General features: G+C 49.6%; 6 protein-coding genes across 6 annotated transcripts; 1 reads left to right on the forward strand and 5 right to left on the reverse strand.

Moving 5' to 3' along the window:
• Nucleotides 1-2,756: 2,756 nt before the first annotated feature.
• BO87DRAFT_394473 (terpene synthase family protein) lies at nucleotides 2,757-4,765 on the reverse strand (the record flags this gene model as incomplete). Its single annotated transcript, XM_025625122.1, has 10 exons — nucleotides 2,757-2,826; nucleotides 2,879-3,102; nucleotides 3,161-3,194; nucleotides 3,242-3,319; nucleotides 3,444-3,575; nucleotides 3,677-3,875; nucleotides 3,933-3,951; nucleotides 4,000-4,123; nucleotides 4,183-4,294; nucleotides 4,681-4,765. The coding sequence occupies 10 exons, from the start codon at nucleotides 4,763-4,765 to the stop codon at nucleotides 2,757-2,759; spliced, it is 1,077 nt and encodes a 358-aa protein (XP_025482987.1).
• Nucleotides 4,766-5,438: 673 nt separating this feature from the next.
• BO87DRAFT_450661 (SDR family NAD(P)-dependent oxidoreductase) lies at nucleotides 5,439-6,239 on the reverse strand (the record flags this gene model as incomplete). Its single annotated transcript, XM_025628425.1, has 4 exons — nucleotides 5,439-5,628; nucleotides 5,677-5,765; nucleotides 5,805-6,091; nucleotides 6,155-6,239. 4 exons carry the CDS (start codon nucleotides 6,237-6,239, stop codon nucleotides 5,439-5,441), a joined length of 651 nt encoding a protein of 216 aa, XP_025482988.1.
• Nucleotides 6,240-7,006: 767 nt separating this feature from the next.
• BO87DRAFT_328517 (MDR family MFS transporter) lies at nucleotides 7,007-9,005 on the reverse strand. The gene is made up of 2 exons (XM_025620222.1): nucleotides 8,416-9,005; nucleotides 7,007-8,350 (listed from the first exon to the last, which is right to left on the reverse strand). The coding sequence occupies exons 1-2, from the start codon at nucleotides 8,794-8,796 to the stop codon at nucleotides 7,094-7,096; spliced, it is 1,638 nt and encodes a 545-aa protein (XP_025482989.1). The 5' UTR covers nucleotides 8,797-9,005; the 3' UTR covers nucleotides 7,007-7,093.
• Nucleotides 9,006-9,497: 492 nt separating this feature from the next.
• On the reverse strand, nucleotides 9,498-10,774 carry BO87DRAFT_301603 (uncharacterized protein; the record flags this gene model as incomplete). The annotated part of the gene is made up of 3 exons (XM_025619166.1): nucleotides 9,498-10,310; nucleotides 10,395-10,451; nucleotides 10,517-10,774. 3 exons carry the CDS (start codon nucleotides 10,772-10,774, stop codon nucleotides 9,498-9,500), a joined length of 1,128 nt encoding a protein of 375 aa, XP_025482990.1.
• A 598-nt stretch (nucleotides 10,775-11,372) lies between these two features.
• On the forward strand, nucleotides 11,373-12,893 carry BO87DRAFT_373865 (zinc-binding alcohol dehydrogenase family protein). Its single transcript, XM_025622656.1, has one exon. The coding sequence runs from the start codon at nucleotides 11,388-11,390 to the stop codon at nucleotides 12,468-12,470; it is 1,083 nt and encodes a 360-aa protein (XP_025482991.1). The 5' UTR covers nucleotides 11,373-11,387; the 3' UTR covers nucleotides 12,471-12,893.
• A 255-nt stretch (nucleotides 12,894-13,148) lies between these two features.
• Nucleotides 13,149-14,013, reverse strand: BO87DRAFT_373866 (EthD domain-containing protein). Its single transcript, XM_025622657.1, has 2 exons — nucleotides 13,795-14,013; nucleotides 13,149-13,699 (listed from the first exon to the last, which is right to left on the reverse strand). The coding sequence occupies exons 1-2, from the start codon at nucleotides 13,948-13,950 to the stop codon at nucleotides 13,361-13,363; spliced, it is 495 nt and encodes a 164-aa protein (XP_025482992.1). The 5' UTR covers nucleotides 13,951-14,013; the 3' UTR covers nucleotides 13,149-13,360.
• Nucleotides 14,014-14,724: the final 711 nt, after the last annotated feature.

The following is a 14,724-nucleotide window of genomic DNA, read 5'->3' on the forward strand; positions in this document are numbered from 1 at the left end:
CCCCATATACTAAACATTGTGCTATAAAATGGCCACTCTACAGAAGAAAATAGAAATGAAAATCAAATAAGTAAATGAATAAATAAGAATAAAAGAAAGGAAAATATAGACAAATCATGTCAACATTGTCTCCCTACAATATGGGGCACCGCATGTAACCCTTCTCCACCACGGTGTTTCCGATCGAATCAAATGCATCGGAAACCTCTCCCTCGACCGGCAGTGAGCAGCTCCACCCGTGATGTGCTGGCATGTTGCTATCCTCACCTGCTTCGACAGACTGAGCATAGCGCTGCAACACTTGAAACCGCAACGCCACTCTACAGTCTTTGCCCCTCTTCTGCAGGCTGTCATACCTTCTCCCTTGTCGACGCCTATTCGATTCGCTTCCGAAAATCGCTAAGTTCCAGAACAAAGACACCTATCGTGGATATGAGCAAATCCTCGTGCTCCGCTCATCAGACCACTTAGAAGCTTGGATCTCGATTGAAATTCGTTCATAATCTTGCCTAGTCACCTCCTGCTGTCTTGTTTATATTGGCCATTTGGCACAGCCCCCTTCCCTTCCCATAGCCCCGCAGGGCAAGATTTCCCCATTCCATCCTCCTTGAGTAGATCTGCAGTAATTACAGTTGTCTCTGAAGTGCCCCCCTTCCACACAGCATGGTCCAGGCGCTTCTGCAAATGAAAACTCTGCTGAGCATGGTAGGAGAATATCCGGTCGTCTGTGTAGCCTGTCACAGGTGTCTCGTTCACGCCACTCAAAGCTGAAGCTGAAAAAGACCCACCAGCTGAAAAGGAACTAGAAGTTGGGGTATGCAAGCCGTGCAACTCTTTGACATATCACATTTTTTACCCTCTCTCCCTTTTCGGACTTTTTCTGAACATGCATCAGCTTCGTGTTGTGCTCTACACCGGAAATCGGCCAAGGGCTTATCGTAGACAATATCCCCCCTAGCTATCAAACCAGTCGTACGCTTCAGACAAGAAGAAATTCGCCACCTAATCTGACCATTACACAACATTACCTGGCTAGATTCAAGTTGCAACTGATTCTGCGATGATCAAGCCATGTCCTCGTACACCCCACCCTTGAAAACGTTGATATAATCGTGCCAAAACCTCAGCTGATATGCAATCCCCGCCATATATAGTAGCCTACTCCTTATCTAGCCAAGTGGACGGGTTTCAAAACCGCCCTAACCGCAGACCAAGTACGCCCGGTCTCTGTTCTCGGGCGAGATACAAATCAGTCTAGCTCACAACTTTGGTCGTCTTTACGATACACTCGTCCTACTTGCAATCATGTTTTCAGCATACGTATGCTCCTCGGCGTTCTGCTTTCTGGCGCCTACACCAGTCCTTTGCTTAACCGGTCTTTTGATCATCATCCTGATGTCACTCTTTTTTCGGTTTGTTCTCAGGACTGAAAAGGTCGAAAACATTCCCAGCGATGCGATAATGAGCCGGCGACGTATTCGCTACGGACACGCCAATCACACTAGCTGGGCTTCATGAGGGGCTTAGGTGGCTACTCACGTATTCCAAATAGTACGTAATTTGCTTCCCGTCAGTAGTATCATTCAGTCTGTTGTAGCTGGCAAGTTGAGTGGACTAATTTAGTCCTAGGATATTGACGAACCGCACAAGTCTACGACATCGCTCACCTCTGTTTGTTCAGACCATAGGGGCTTTCCTTAATAGTCACGAAGTTTTATACATCACGATTAAAGGCAGCTGTTGTGTTAGCTCTTGTTTTCTTTATTATACCGTTTTTCAAGTCAAGTCGAAGCGCATTCTTAACATATTCATTCCCAGCCCTTCCTCGTATACACTGCCGAATCGTACACCCTCCTTATCAAATACCCATAGTATCAGCTCGTACTTTTCCACAGTAAGAGTCTACTTCGTTTCATTAACATAAGCAAAATTGTATCATACATAAAATTCCAGTACATTATTTCAGCGTAGTCCATTCCAGTTCGTTCATTCAGGTTGGAGGCCTTAACCACGACATGACTCAGATCCACGAATCAGCTTGCAAGGGATGCTACATCCGACAGATAGATCTGCACCACTAGACCACTGGACTGTCAGCCTCTTAAAATCTAATAGTCGCGCCTGTTACTCATCTCAATGTAGGGAGTACATTAAGTATAATGCCATCGCTCGCAGTCTGCTGTCAATTCAAGGTTATGTCCGATTGACCCTTCACGCAGCCGCAAGTTTTGTTGGGATTGTGGAACTGTTCTCCGGCTGAACTTTCCTTGTGTGATGGCACTGCATGCATGTGTGATGAATGACGCATGGCAGTGCTGCATAATGCATGTATGTCCCACCACGGTCATTCGTCGGGTTGATTTTAATCAGACTGCGCCACAACACCCCCCCCCCCCACCTCCGCGGAACCTGTTATCCCTTGCGCGTTGGAAGTTGGGAAGTGTTCGTGGTGATTATATTTAGGTGATCTAATTCATCACTATGAAAATGAGGTTTCAGAACAAGAACTGTACCTCAGAACTGAGTTTTTTGCATGCTCGGTAAGTCCGAAAAGAATTTTGTCATCTTACTGCAGATAAACTCTATGTAGATTCCTCTCTAAAGGTGTGCTGTAAAGGTTGACGTGCATCTTGACTCAGGTGATGATCGTTAAGGGTCTGACGCCTGACCTTTGTTCGCGAAGTAGCAGATAAAGAAGATGCAAGAATTCTGATTGCTAATGAAAGTCAACTACCAACGGGAAAGGTGTTTCCCCCCTATAATTCAAAATGTATGGTATGGTCCTCATTCGCCTCGCCCGCTGTGAAATATCGCTCCCCGGTGTAGCTAGCAGTAATCAGTAGAATGCAACATTTATCAGCAAAGATATGTGAGTTACCTCCAATGAGTGAGCCCCATGACAATGTTTCTGCATCCTTCAATGAAAATATCCGCAACAGCGCGGTGTCTTCCCCTGGCAGTCTGCCGCATATCATCAGCCACTTCATAGAAGCCCCTTGCTGATTCCTGAGCCAGCATGAAGGCCACTTTCATTGCCTGGTTGGCTCTCAGGTTTTCGTTCAGCATAATTATCTGAACGAGGTTCTCGATTTGTCCATCTTTCTGTTACACAATGTTAGCCGTTCACAACACGACAGCAAATTGACAGGTACCCATATACCGCTTCCTTCCTCATTGAAAACATATCATTTTGCCTGTGCCAGCTTAGCAAAAGGCTAGTACGATATTTGCTTGAACTCACGTGTGGACAAGATACGAGGTATGTTTTTGAAGTAATCTCATGTTCGTGTCGTCTAGATCTCGGCCTGAGATATCAAAGCTGTTGGGACAGTAATCTCTCCGTCGCTAGTCTGACTAGACGCGATATATCGTTTTTGGTCTAGCGGTTAGTGCGCCGAAAAAAGCCATAGATAAAACTACGCAATTGTCAGCCCATGCTCGACACAATATTTATGTCGACATAAGGAATAGTAGCGATGACAGGATAAACTCCAGCCGTACGTTCTCTTCGACACCAGTACTGCTGTAACGATGGAATTTCATCATCGGAATAGATCGAATCCACATAATCAACACTCGACACAAAGTCTATCATCGCTGCTAACAGAACTTTGCGCGTCACTGGTTTGGTGACAGTCAGTATAAGACGAAAAGCAATTGGGGAGGGGCTCAAAACGTTCTTTTTGAGCACACTTGGCGGACATGTTCTGCTATCTCGTCCCAGCAGTTTAGCGCATTTTGGAGTTCTTCAGAGTATCCAGATAGGTCTGGATACTCTGCTTCATGGCAGAGGACATGCTTGAAATACTCGATAGTGGTGTGCTTGTACTTCTTGATAGTCCCTTGGTCGTGGGTAAGAGAACCACAGTCAAATACTTCATAGGTGTTTCAGCTCAGTATAGCGCTGGGGCGTAGCAGACGGGAACCCATACAATCATCCCATATGAAGTACTTGAATCATAGTCAGCCGAGTTTCAAAACTCTGGAAGGCACTCTTACCCAAGTAAACCACTTGGTCACCGTACAGAGTCTTTCAAAGGAGGACTTTGCGCACATAATCGCCGCAAATGTTGTGCAATCTGCTTCCTGGAGCTTCCGACAAATATCTGGATTCTTAACAACGCTTTCTTGGTGTAAGCTTGGAATTTGCTTGTTCTCAGAATCAGTGAAGCGCCGACGTACCGTTTAATCCACGGATCAGTAGATTCATCTCGAGATCTCGCATATTTGGGGTACAACTTAGGAGTCCAGTCCGGGAACAAGGAGCAAAGGTTTGGTAGAACAGCACATTGTCCTTTGAGTGATTAACAAAGCTCTTGGCGTCGCTCCATGGTGAACTGCTTATTCTACTTGACTTAGCATTCGATAGTCGTTTACGCGAGATACGTTTAGTATTTATAATTCTAAATATGATGCAGGACTACCGATGTTATGTATTTGGAGGTATTAAGGGACCCATACCCAACTACCTACTGCAAAAGTCGCAGCTCTGGTGGGAGTGATAATACATCAGCCAACAGCATTCTGTGCTTTTGAATGTACTGATTCTGCTATCTGTATTATTTAGCACATGCCCCTTGAACTTAAGCTTTCAGATCTGCGCTCTGTCTTAGATGAGAGATAAGGTCATGACTGTCCACACCGATCTAAAGCGCGGTTACACAGCGTAAATGCATCTACCCCTTGTTTCCTTGAGCCCGGCGTCCAGCCAATCTAGCTTTGCAGAACGCTCGTATCCTAAGTCACTGGGTTTGAAAATCGGCATCGTTTACAATAGCCGCAGTTCATTTCGGCGTCGTGTGACCGTGAGGCCTTCATACCTTGCAGACCACATCAGAGCGGTCAGGAGTTCGCAACACGTAGCCAAGGGATCGATGGTTCCTGGGGCAACATGCACGGGGCTGAGGAGACAGCTTACGCAATCATTGCACTTGCCCAACTAGCGTCGCATGCTGCCATTGTCAGTGACTATAGCAAAGCCGACCTAGCTATTGCTAGGGGAAAGCAATTTCTGTTAGAGACCTGGACCATGGGCCAGAAGCCGGACAGGATCTGGACGGGGAAGGTCATGCATGGCATATCGTATGTGCATGATGCGCATGTGCTTGCTGCTTTGAGAATTAATCGGGCAAATTTGGCTGGAAAGCGAGGGTTCTTCTGAAGAAGTGTGTACAAACCCATCGTGGAAACAAAATCATTCGTTATTAGTACTTGAGGAAGTTGCTGTTTGAAAATGTCCCGGTTCACATCGTACAAAAATCCCATATCGGTTCGAGACACATAAGGCTTCTGCAATTGCTTTTTGAGACTGGCGAGTTTGGTCTAGGCAGGCTTTAGATAAACAAATAAAATTGTGCAGCAGACTCTCAACAATCTCACATGCCCATACAAGCCACAAATATGATCCAGTCAATGATTACCGCACCCGTTACTGCAGTTCAGTACAAATAGCTCCCATCCACAGGGTATGTAGACCCCGTCATGAATGGGGCTTCCTGGCTGAGAAGAAAGGCGATCCCCCTCGCTACTTCTTCCGGTTTAGCAAGCCACTGCATATCCGACATCAAATTCTCGGGGATTTGATGCTCTTTGAATGCCTTCTCAGTAAGTGTTGTAGAGACAACCGCACTGGGGAGGTCAGTGAGACACTACCATTGGCAAAAGAGGACAACTTACGGTGCCACGCAATTCACCCTGATATTCTTCGGCGCCAAATGCTGAACGATTTTCCGCGTCAATCCCACAACTCCATGTTTACTGACTGTCTATGCCAGCCCGACCCCTGCAACAGCTGTTAACCCTACGATACTCGAGACATTCACAATAGATGCGCCCTCAGAAGATGCTTTCCTGGCCTGCGCCTGGACACAATGCATTACCCCCGTCAAATTAGTCCCGATTATATGATCCCACTCTGCAGCGTCGAGAGGATCGCCCGATAATTGCTTTTCAGTGACTCCTGCAACGTTAGCTGCTCCGTATAAAGGGCCCAGTTTGTCTGTGCTTTTTTTGATCCACGAGTCGACCTGTGCGGAATCGCGGACATCCAACGCTGTTGTTAGAATGTGTGACTTAGGGCTGTTCTCTGATTCTATAAGTGCCCTTGCTTTTCCAAGTCCTTCGGCGTTGATGTCTGCTAGTGATAGGGCTGCACCACGTTGGGCGAGTAATCGAGCGGCGGCTAGGCCGATCCCAGAGGCTGCGCCCGTTACGGCGACAAGTTTGCCAGCAAAAGACATGATAATCGATCAAAATATACCAGCCGGTAAGAGACTATCTGCTGATAGATATGAACATCAAATCTAGCCCTGGTGCCTTTTCTTGTCGGAATCAAATTCCTAATTCTTAATTTATACTAAAGGATCTTTCGATTTCGTTCCAACTCTTCTCGGCTGGGCGCCTGCTCACCTTTTGTGGTGGTCCCCTTCACCCACATTCCGAGCAGCCCCTCGTCGTGACCGGGCCCTCCACAGCATACCAACTCGCCAAGTGCGTCGTACGTTTAACGCCTTGATATTGCGGAGAGTAATAGAATTAACAAAAAGTAGAAACAAAACATACAACAGAAGGGATTCGCTGGTGGTCACCCACCCAACTACTAACCTCCCGGCGTGTGGCTTAAGTACGGCTGAGCGGACGGGAAGCCCTGTTTTCCACACCCTATGGTCGTATGTACTAGCACAATATGATATTCAAATGATAAATGACGCATGGAAAGACCGCAAGTAATGAGGAAAGCAGAGGGTGGCCGAGTTTCATTGGTCTTGTTGGGTATGGAGAGACCCTCCATGTCATTGAAGAGTAGGAAGCAATAGATGGATATGGAAGATAAGCAGGGTGGGCCACAGGACAAGCAAATATTTCATTGAAGTCTCGTATCGCTTTGGGGTATCTGTCTTGTGCTCCAGGTGTCCGACTCTGAAGCGATGTGGTTCCATCATGGATAAGGGGGCCATACTTCATTTCATCGTCCGTTTTTAGAAGGATCTTGCCTTTCGGGATAGAGGATTATATATATAGTATTATTTCGCATGTCATCTATCAGTGTGGCTCTAATACATAATGGCCATCATAGGATATAGCTACGACGTAACTACTTATTCGGCCCCTCCTCCACGACGCCTAAATCATCCTTCTCTTCCATCTGGTCTTTCTCCTTCAATCCAAATTCCGACTCCAGCGTCGTGCGCAACTCGACCTCCTTCTCCAACCAAGCAATAATGAAGCCCAACCCGGCAAACACGACCGAGATCTGCCATACGCGCTGCATCGCCCCGGTATACGCCTCGATAATCGCCGGCTGCACATCCTTAGGGAACGTAGACACAAAGTTCCCGGATGCCTGCTCGTACGCCCCACTAGAGTTCAGTATAGCCGCAATACGTGAGTCCTTATCCAGTCCGGCAGCCGCTACACGCGAGGCGAACTGATTATTGAAGATCGCAGCGGGGATAGCGACTCCCCACACGGACCCCAAAGAGCGCAGAAAGGCCCAGGTGGCAGTGGAGGCGGCGACATCTGTCTCAGCTAGTTCAGCCTGAGCGGCAGGGAGAGTGGAAGTGATAACGAAGCCGGATCCGATGCCTGCAAGGAGTTGGAAGCCGGTCCAAGCACCGGTGCTGGAGTTTTTGTCGAGGAGACTAAACAGGCCCATGCCAAGGGCCATAAAAACGAAGCCGGCGATTTGGATGGGCTTGTAGCGTCCGGTCTTCGTGAGGACTACGCCTGCGACAATGGCCGCAGGGACTGTGACGATGACGGTGGGGAGGAGTTGCACGCCGGAGCGGATGGGAGAGCTGCTCTTTACGCCTTGGAAGTAGACAGGCAGGAAGTAGATTGTCCAGTAAAGGAGCATGCCGTGGAGGAATGTGAGGGTGAAGGCCGCCAGGGAGGTCCTATTGGCGAACAGGCGGAGTGGCATAGTGGGTTCGGGGCATAGCTTAGGGGTTGCTTGGATAGCCGGGAAAGCGACCAGAAGGCCGAGCAGGCCGAGGACTAATGGTACAACTACATGCCAGCTTGACCAGGAGTAGGTGGTACCGCCAAAGCTGAGTGCGATCAGGATGGCCACGACCGAAGCGATGAGCAGCCCGTTGCCAAGCCAGTCAATGCGCTTCAGCTTCTGGACCAGTGTGGTGTTCTTCTGATACTTCACCTGGAGGAAGAGAAGCATGAGGCCTATGGCCGCCCCTGCGATTGGCAGACTGATATAGAAAGACCAGCGCCAAGTGACATTCTCGGTGAAAGCGCCTCCGATAAACGGGCCAAGAGACGAGCCCACCGCGAAGACGACGAAGATGAGCGCCATGATCTGCCCCCGCTCGCGCAGCGGTACGAGGTCACAGACAACCTGCAGCGAATCAGAACAGGAGCAAAAAAAGCAAATAAGGGGATGTCAAGCTTCAGGAATCGTACAATATCCACCAGCATGTTGACTCCTCCCAGGCCCACTCCTTGCACAGTGCGTCCGGCAATAAGCATGCCGGAGGATGAAGCGCCCCCGCTGATTCCACTCCCAAGGGCAAAAAAGGCAACGGCGGAAATCAGCGGCCATCGTCGGCCCCAGACATCGGCGAGTTGGCCATAGAGAGGCTGGAAGGCCGTGCTGGAGAGGAAGAAAGCATTGACAAACCAGATATACGACTCTCCGGCGTTCAGGTCCCGAGAGATGGTGGGAAGGGCCGTCGAGGTGACAGTGGACTCAACGGCCGTCAGGAGCGAGGTAACGGCGCAGCCCGCAATAATCAGCCAGAAGCGCCAGCCCCTCGAGGAGGAGGATGAGGGTTGTGCTTCCATGGCTGCGGGAGGATGAGGGAAGGATTGGGAGGCGCAGGCAAACCGTGAACCTTTAAAGCGCGCAGGAAGAAGAAGGCTGAACCAGGATGAGTAGAGATGGGAGTTGAGGTTTCAGCTGAAAGGTTGAACGGGAAAGGGGCTCTGGGCTCCGTTTACTCGGTCCAGATTCTGCCTCGATGCGACGTGTGTATTATACCGTCTGGTATGCACTGGTACCATACAGGTTTTATCAGAAGGAGAAAGGCTATCAGTCGATATTAATGTGTTGGTCTGGAAAATGGTGCCAGCGACACTCGCAGGACGCTAACCCTACAGACCCCGGCTGATAGGTGGGGATGCGCAGGGGATGCGAAGGATGACAACTGCCCAATGGGCCAATTGTCCGTTACTCGGGCCATTTACTAGCGTGGAATATGCAGTGAACAAAGAGAATCCCTGGACAATTTCAAAGAATAATCATGGTTCACATTCCTTCGCTTTGGTGAACTGTTGGAACATCTCACCTTCCTACTTCGGACTTCAGTAGCATCGGCATTGCTCTTCCGGTCTAGTAGTTAGTAGTAGTTGGTAGTGCTATGATAGACCAATGGGAATGCACCGAGAACGATCCGAGACAGGCTATCGATAATGCTAATTTATTTACATTTAGTACACGGAGTTCATGAAAATGGAGATCTCTGTCAAGTGAATTTGCACAATAATCATGGCTGATGCTTATCCCTCCTGCCCTCCTCAAGCTCCAGCGATGGATCAGCAGAGTTCGTCCATGGGCCCGATTCCCCCTCATCCCAAGAACTGTTAGTCAGCTCAGTCACACTATCGAGGCGCTGCGCATGTCTTTGCCCTTTGCCTTGAGCAACCCGACCGTTCGTCGACATCATATACCCATGTGGTTTGAACGGACGGCGGGATTTAGATACCGTGGTTGATTTCTGGACCACGCGCAGCAACGGCGCTGATGCAGGGATACACGCCGTCACCACACCCCAGCAGAGCTGCACACTGTTCCACATATAACTGTCCGTGTCATCCCAAGACAAATCTCCCCCATTCTCTAGCTTCCATGAATAATAGAAACGCACCGCCGAGATGGCTGTCACGAACGCACCCAACGAAAACGTGAATATCACCGCAGCCTTCTTGCGGCACGGCATCTGGAGATTCCAAAGAACAAATACCGGGACCAAGAGCATAACTACTTCGGAGAACAGATCTAGAAGTAGGGGAACGCCCAAATGCAAGCGCTGGGGTTCGCAGTGTCCGTGCAAGGGCTCCGGGGGTTCAAAGCCGAAGATCGGATATACGCGCAACCAGAACATTTGTGGTGGCACGCAGGCGCAAATAAAGGCGACAGTAGATCCGACACCTAGCCCCGTGCAGAAGACAAAGAGGGCCCAGATGGTGTAGCGTAGAGATCTTATGATGGAGTTGAAGGCGCGCTGGTAGAAGAAGAGGATGGAAAGCTTGTTGAACATGAGGGCTGCGGCTTGCAACACGGTTACCACATAGCCCATCTATATATGAAGAGAACAATTAGTTACATGACTAGACATCCCACCTAGGACTGCAGCTAGGGAGAGCATGTTTTCAAAACTCACCTCGAAAATGAACGCTGTTCTCTCGGGGGGATGGGGATCCTCCTTCATAACCCAGTACTGCATGAACTCGTCAGCCCTACTCTCTGCTATGTTAGGCCATTTGGTTCTCGGGTATTGCTAACCTCATGACGACCTAGTCCATTCTTTACAGCAGCAATGGTGCAACTGGACACTGCCAGGGCTAGTATGGATGCAAATATGATAAGGATACTATCTGGTGTGAAGAGACGGCGGATGGTGGCCTGGGCCACGAGACGGACCACAGTAGCAAGCACACAGAAGAACATGCTAATGATGCATGCTGCCAGAACCTCGGGTCCCCGATTCTCACGGGAATGATTGCTCAGAAGCGCATCCATGGCGCTGGTATTGTTCGCCATACTGGTGGAAAGCAAGGCTCCTGTACAAAGTACACGCCAAAGAATCCTTTGGAGAAAGAAACGTGGTTGTGAGAAACTTTGGGAAATAAAACGACCTCTTTCGAGGTCCTTGATAGATTACCTATCAGCCTTCTTTCCTTCCCCTCATCCCGCTTGAGTAAGACTGCGTCTTACATGCATGCTACTGCATGGGGGCCACCGGCTCGCAACAGGTATGTACCTCTAAGAGAGCAGCAGGCGGCAGAGTTGTGTTGCATGTGGCTGGCCTTCTGCCCCAAGAACCAGTAGGTTTTCGCCCATAACATGCAATATACCCGTGGGGGCTGAATGCGCCGCTTGAGGAATGTGAGGGGTTGTCAGCGACTTCATTGCTTGATGACGTCGGGGCAGGCCCGGAGGGGCTCAGTGCTAGATAGCTGCAATGTTGCAAACTAATGTTCCATTCTCCAATAATGGAAGACGGCCAGATGCATTTGACAGTCCTCTGGGGGAATTAGGAGGCGTGACGAGGACCCGTCAGGATTGCAGGAATACGCAGTAAAGTTGGAGTGTATATAACCCAGCCAAGTTCCGACACTATTGCTGCATCACTAGGTGCCAAACATTCATCATAATGCCCGCGATACCTACAACGCAGAGTGCATTGGTGGTGCGGGGGCCCAACTCCCTCCGATGTGTGACCGACACCCCTGTGCCGTCCCTCGCAGGGGACCAGATCCTGGTGCAGACTAGGGCCGTTGCACTCAACCCGTCTGATTGGAAGATGCTCGATGCAGCAGCGGCCACCCCGGGCGCAATTAGTGGCAGCGACTTTGCTGGAGTCATCGTTACATGTGGAGAAGAAGTGCAGAACATGTCAATCGGCGAACGTGTCTGCGGCTTTGTCTTTGGGGCCAGTCCTACAAGCCCGAACAATGGTGCCTTTGCAGATTATATCGTCGCTCACCCGAGTCTCTGCTTTCGAGTGCCTCCGACCATGACTTTTGAAGAGGCTGCTTCTGTGGGTATGGGTCTGATGACTGTAGGACTACTCTTTCGTTCGCTTGGCTTGCAGACAGAGATAAGCCTCAACCCTGATTCAACGAACACAAACAAGCCATTTGTCCTCGTATACGGAGGCTCAACAGCGACCGGCACGCTGGCCATTCAGATGCTTCGACTCCATGGCTACCAGCCGATCACGACGTGCTCACCGCGGCATTTCCCGCTCGTAAAGCAGCGGGGGGCCACGGCAGCCTTTGACTACGCCTCACGCACTTGCAAGGAAGACATCCGTGCTTACACGAAGGGTACACTGGCGTTTGCTATGGACTGTATTGCCGACTCTCATGCCACAACGGTGTGCTATGGCGCTATTGGTGGGGATGGGGGCCGATATTGCGCATTAGACCGATATCCCCCTCGGCTGGAGGGTCGCCGGCAGGATATCCAACCAGAGTGGATTCACAGCGCCACTATTTTTGGGGAGGATGTCCAGCTAGCAGGGTCTTATCATCGCACTGCACGGCCTGAAGATCGCCAATTTGCTATTGAGTGGGTACGTCATTGCACCCACATTTTGGCACGGGGGGAATTGCAGACCCATCCACTGCAAGTGCAGAAAGGGGGTTTGCCGCGAATTGTTGGCGATTTGCCTCTGCTCCGGAGTAAGCAGATTTCGGGCCGCAAATTGGTCTATCCTGTGGGAAGCGCATAGGCGATACGGCGGTAAATACTCCGTCGAAGCACACCAGGGCAGGAGTGGAAGTTCGACCGAAGAATACGAGTGGTCATCAATGTCCAGTAATGTTTGTTGAGCACGTTTCTGTCTTGGCTGGCAAAGAAGGCGCAAAAGAGGTTTTGTGGTTTGCTGTTGGACGACACGCGTGACTGATCAGGGCGGTTTGATTTGTGCCTTAATCTGTTCCTTTAACATTATCACTTATGGTAACTGTTTACTTGGCTTGTGACTGGTTAATTAGATTTTCACAAGGATTCCGCAGAGCGAGAATAGCGAATCATGCCCCGAGCTAAGTGCTAGTGCTTACCTCTTTGGCGGCATCATCGAGCTAGGGCTGCAAGTTCTGGTGGCTTCGTAAGTCTAGGCTTCTGTTAATCACAGAGACATGTCTTCAACGCGCAGTGATGGATCCACTCGGTCTTCTTCTTCCAATTACATTCAATCAACATCCCATGAAGTCTCCACTTGAATGCTGACTGACAGTTCGGCATTAACAAGGGCCCAACTCCGCGTGGTTAAAAAGTGTCTAAAACTCACTAAATTAGCATGATGCATCGTGTCAGCGCTAAACCCAAAAGAGGAGCCCAATGAGTGCATTCTTATCACCAACGATGATTCGATTAATCAGTACAGCAGAAGGCGATAGAAAAGGGATAAAATGCATATTAATTCCATTGAGTTATAGACAGGCACCACTTACTCCACACTGATGTATTTTCCGAACAGGATAAGCTGCAACCCCAGCTCCTCACTTTACGCAGCCTATGGCCCAGCTAGTCCCACAAATAGTACAAACCACACACGTATCTTATTGGTGGAGCTAACTACTACAGTAGGTATTTGATGCTATCTTCTCTGTTTCCCTTTTAGATGCGGATGCCCTCGGGAGCCGAAGTGGGCTTGCTATCATGGCCAAGGCTAGTGAGCTCCTCAAATGTACCATAGTCGGCCTCGACCACCTTGCCATCCTCCACGAACACCTCCTCCCACCCCGCAGTCAACTTGGCGCGAGTCTGGTCACAGATCTCGTCCTCGCCAGCCACGAGGCTCTGGAAGTCTGGGTCTGTCACAATCGCCTGTGCTGTCTCCGCATTCGGCACGTACACACACACCATGATGTCGTGATCTTCGATCTCCCAGCCTGGACGTACGGCCCAAGGGATCTTCTCAGTGATAAGCCTCTTGCTGGCGCTTGGAGTGTGGTACTGCTCGGAATTTCCTTGGTCAGCTTATCTGCTTCAATAAACATTTTTTGAAAGAGGACCCCGGCGGGGGCTTGGCAATGGGTAGTATAACAAACCTGGCACACTTTGATGGCGCCATGGCGAGCCTGTACGATGGCTGCCTTAGGAGCATGCGACTTGCTGGCGTATTCGTGGAATTCTTTCTCAGAGATCCCCTCCTTCTTGTAGCGGAAGGAGGTCAACTTGAGGACCATTTGCTTCTGGGGAGCCATGATGACGAGGGAAGAAGTAGAGTAATGAAGTGGTTCAACTATGTAGAATGTAATGAAATAGATAGAAGTGTTGTTGATGTTGTCAAAGTAAAGTCGTTGTGAGGGCGCGTTCTCAACGCTATATATAGTTCTGTCCTCTGGTTCACAGCCCCCAAAACAATGAATAGGGCAGTATCATCCCACCTGAGGGGTTATCTTCCGTTAAGCCACCACTTGGCTCGAGGCAATCATGGTGTGACATTCCAATGTACCCATTTGGAGATTTTGGGGCCAATTCCAGATATGAGCTCCGTTTTGCCTAACCACTGCGTTCACAGCAACGTCGGGGACCTGGTGAGGAACATCAGAGGAATTCCCGATCTCCCTCGTGTTGATCATCGTCACAACTAAAGTCTTACCTATGTCAGTGCTAAAATCTTATATACAGTAGTCTCATCGGTCTCACTGCCTAGATGGTCGAGTGACAGGGTGGGGCTGCATGCCAATACTACGCTCCTTTCAGCTTCTATGTGTATCCGACGAGGCGTAACGGTCCGGGGCAAGGAAAGATGGACATGGTCATAACAGGTACGAAACATGACAGAATGGGGGCTGTGAGGTTTTAGTATGATTGGTCTGAACTAAATATTCGTCTAAGTGGGTCATTATTTCGCTCAGTATACTGCCTCAATCGCCCTGTACTAGCCGCCTGTACGGAGTGCTTGGAGCTATCTCCCCGAATCAAGCTATTAGCGAGGTTAGCCTCGTAGATAATATCAAATTGCACTGCCTACC

This window comes from Aspergillus neoniger (genome assembly GCF_003184625.1).
Source record: "Aspergillus neoniger CBS 115656 unplaced genomic scaffold BO87scaffold_6, whole genome shotgun sequence".
Classification (NCBI taxonomy): Eukaryota; Fungi; Ascomycota; class Eurotiomycetes; order Eurotiales; family Aspergillaceae; genus Aspergillus; species Aspergillus neoniger.

Excerpts from the sequence above, each read along its gene's own strand:
- BO87DRAFT_328517 (XM_025620222.1), bottom strand. The coding sequence starts at position 8,796 with ATGGAAGCACAACCCTCATCCTCCTCCTCGAGGGGCTGGCGCTTCTGG. Across the intron at positions 8,351-8,415 it reads TCAACATGCTGGTGGATATT|GTTGTCTGTGACCTCGTACC; the intron begins GTACGATTCCTG and ends GATTCGCTGCAG.
- BO87DRAFT_373865 (XM_025622656.1), top strand. The coding sequence starts at position 11,388 with ATGCCCGCGATACCTACAACGCAGAGTGCATTGGTGGTGCGGGGGCCC.
- BO87DRAFT_373866 (XM_025622657.1), bottom strand. The coding sequence starts at position 13,950 with ATGGCTCCCCAGAAGCAAATGGTCCTCAAGTTGACCTCCTTCCGCTAC. Across the intron at positions 13,700-13,794 it reads GCGCCATCAAAGTGTGCCAG|TACCACACTCCAAGCGCCAG; the intron begins GTTTGTTATACT and ends AATTCCGAGCAG.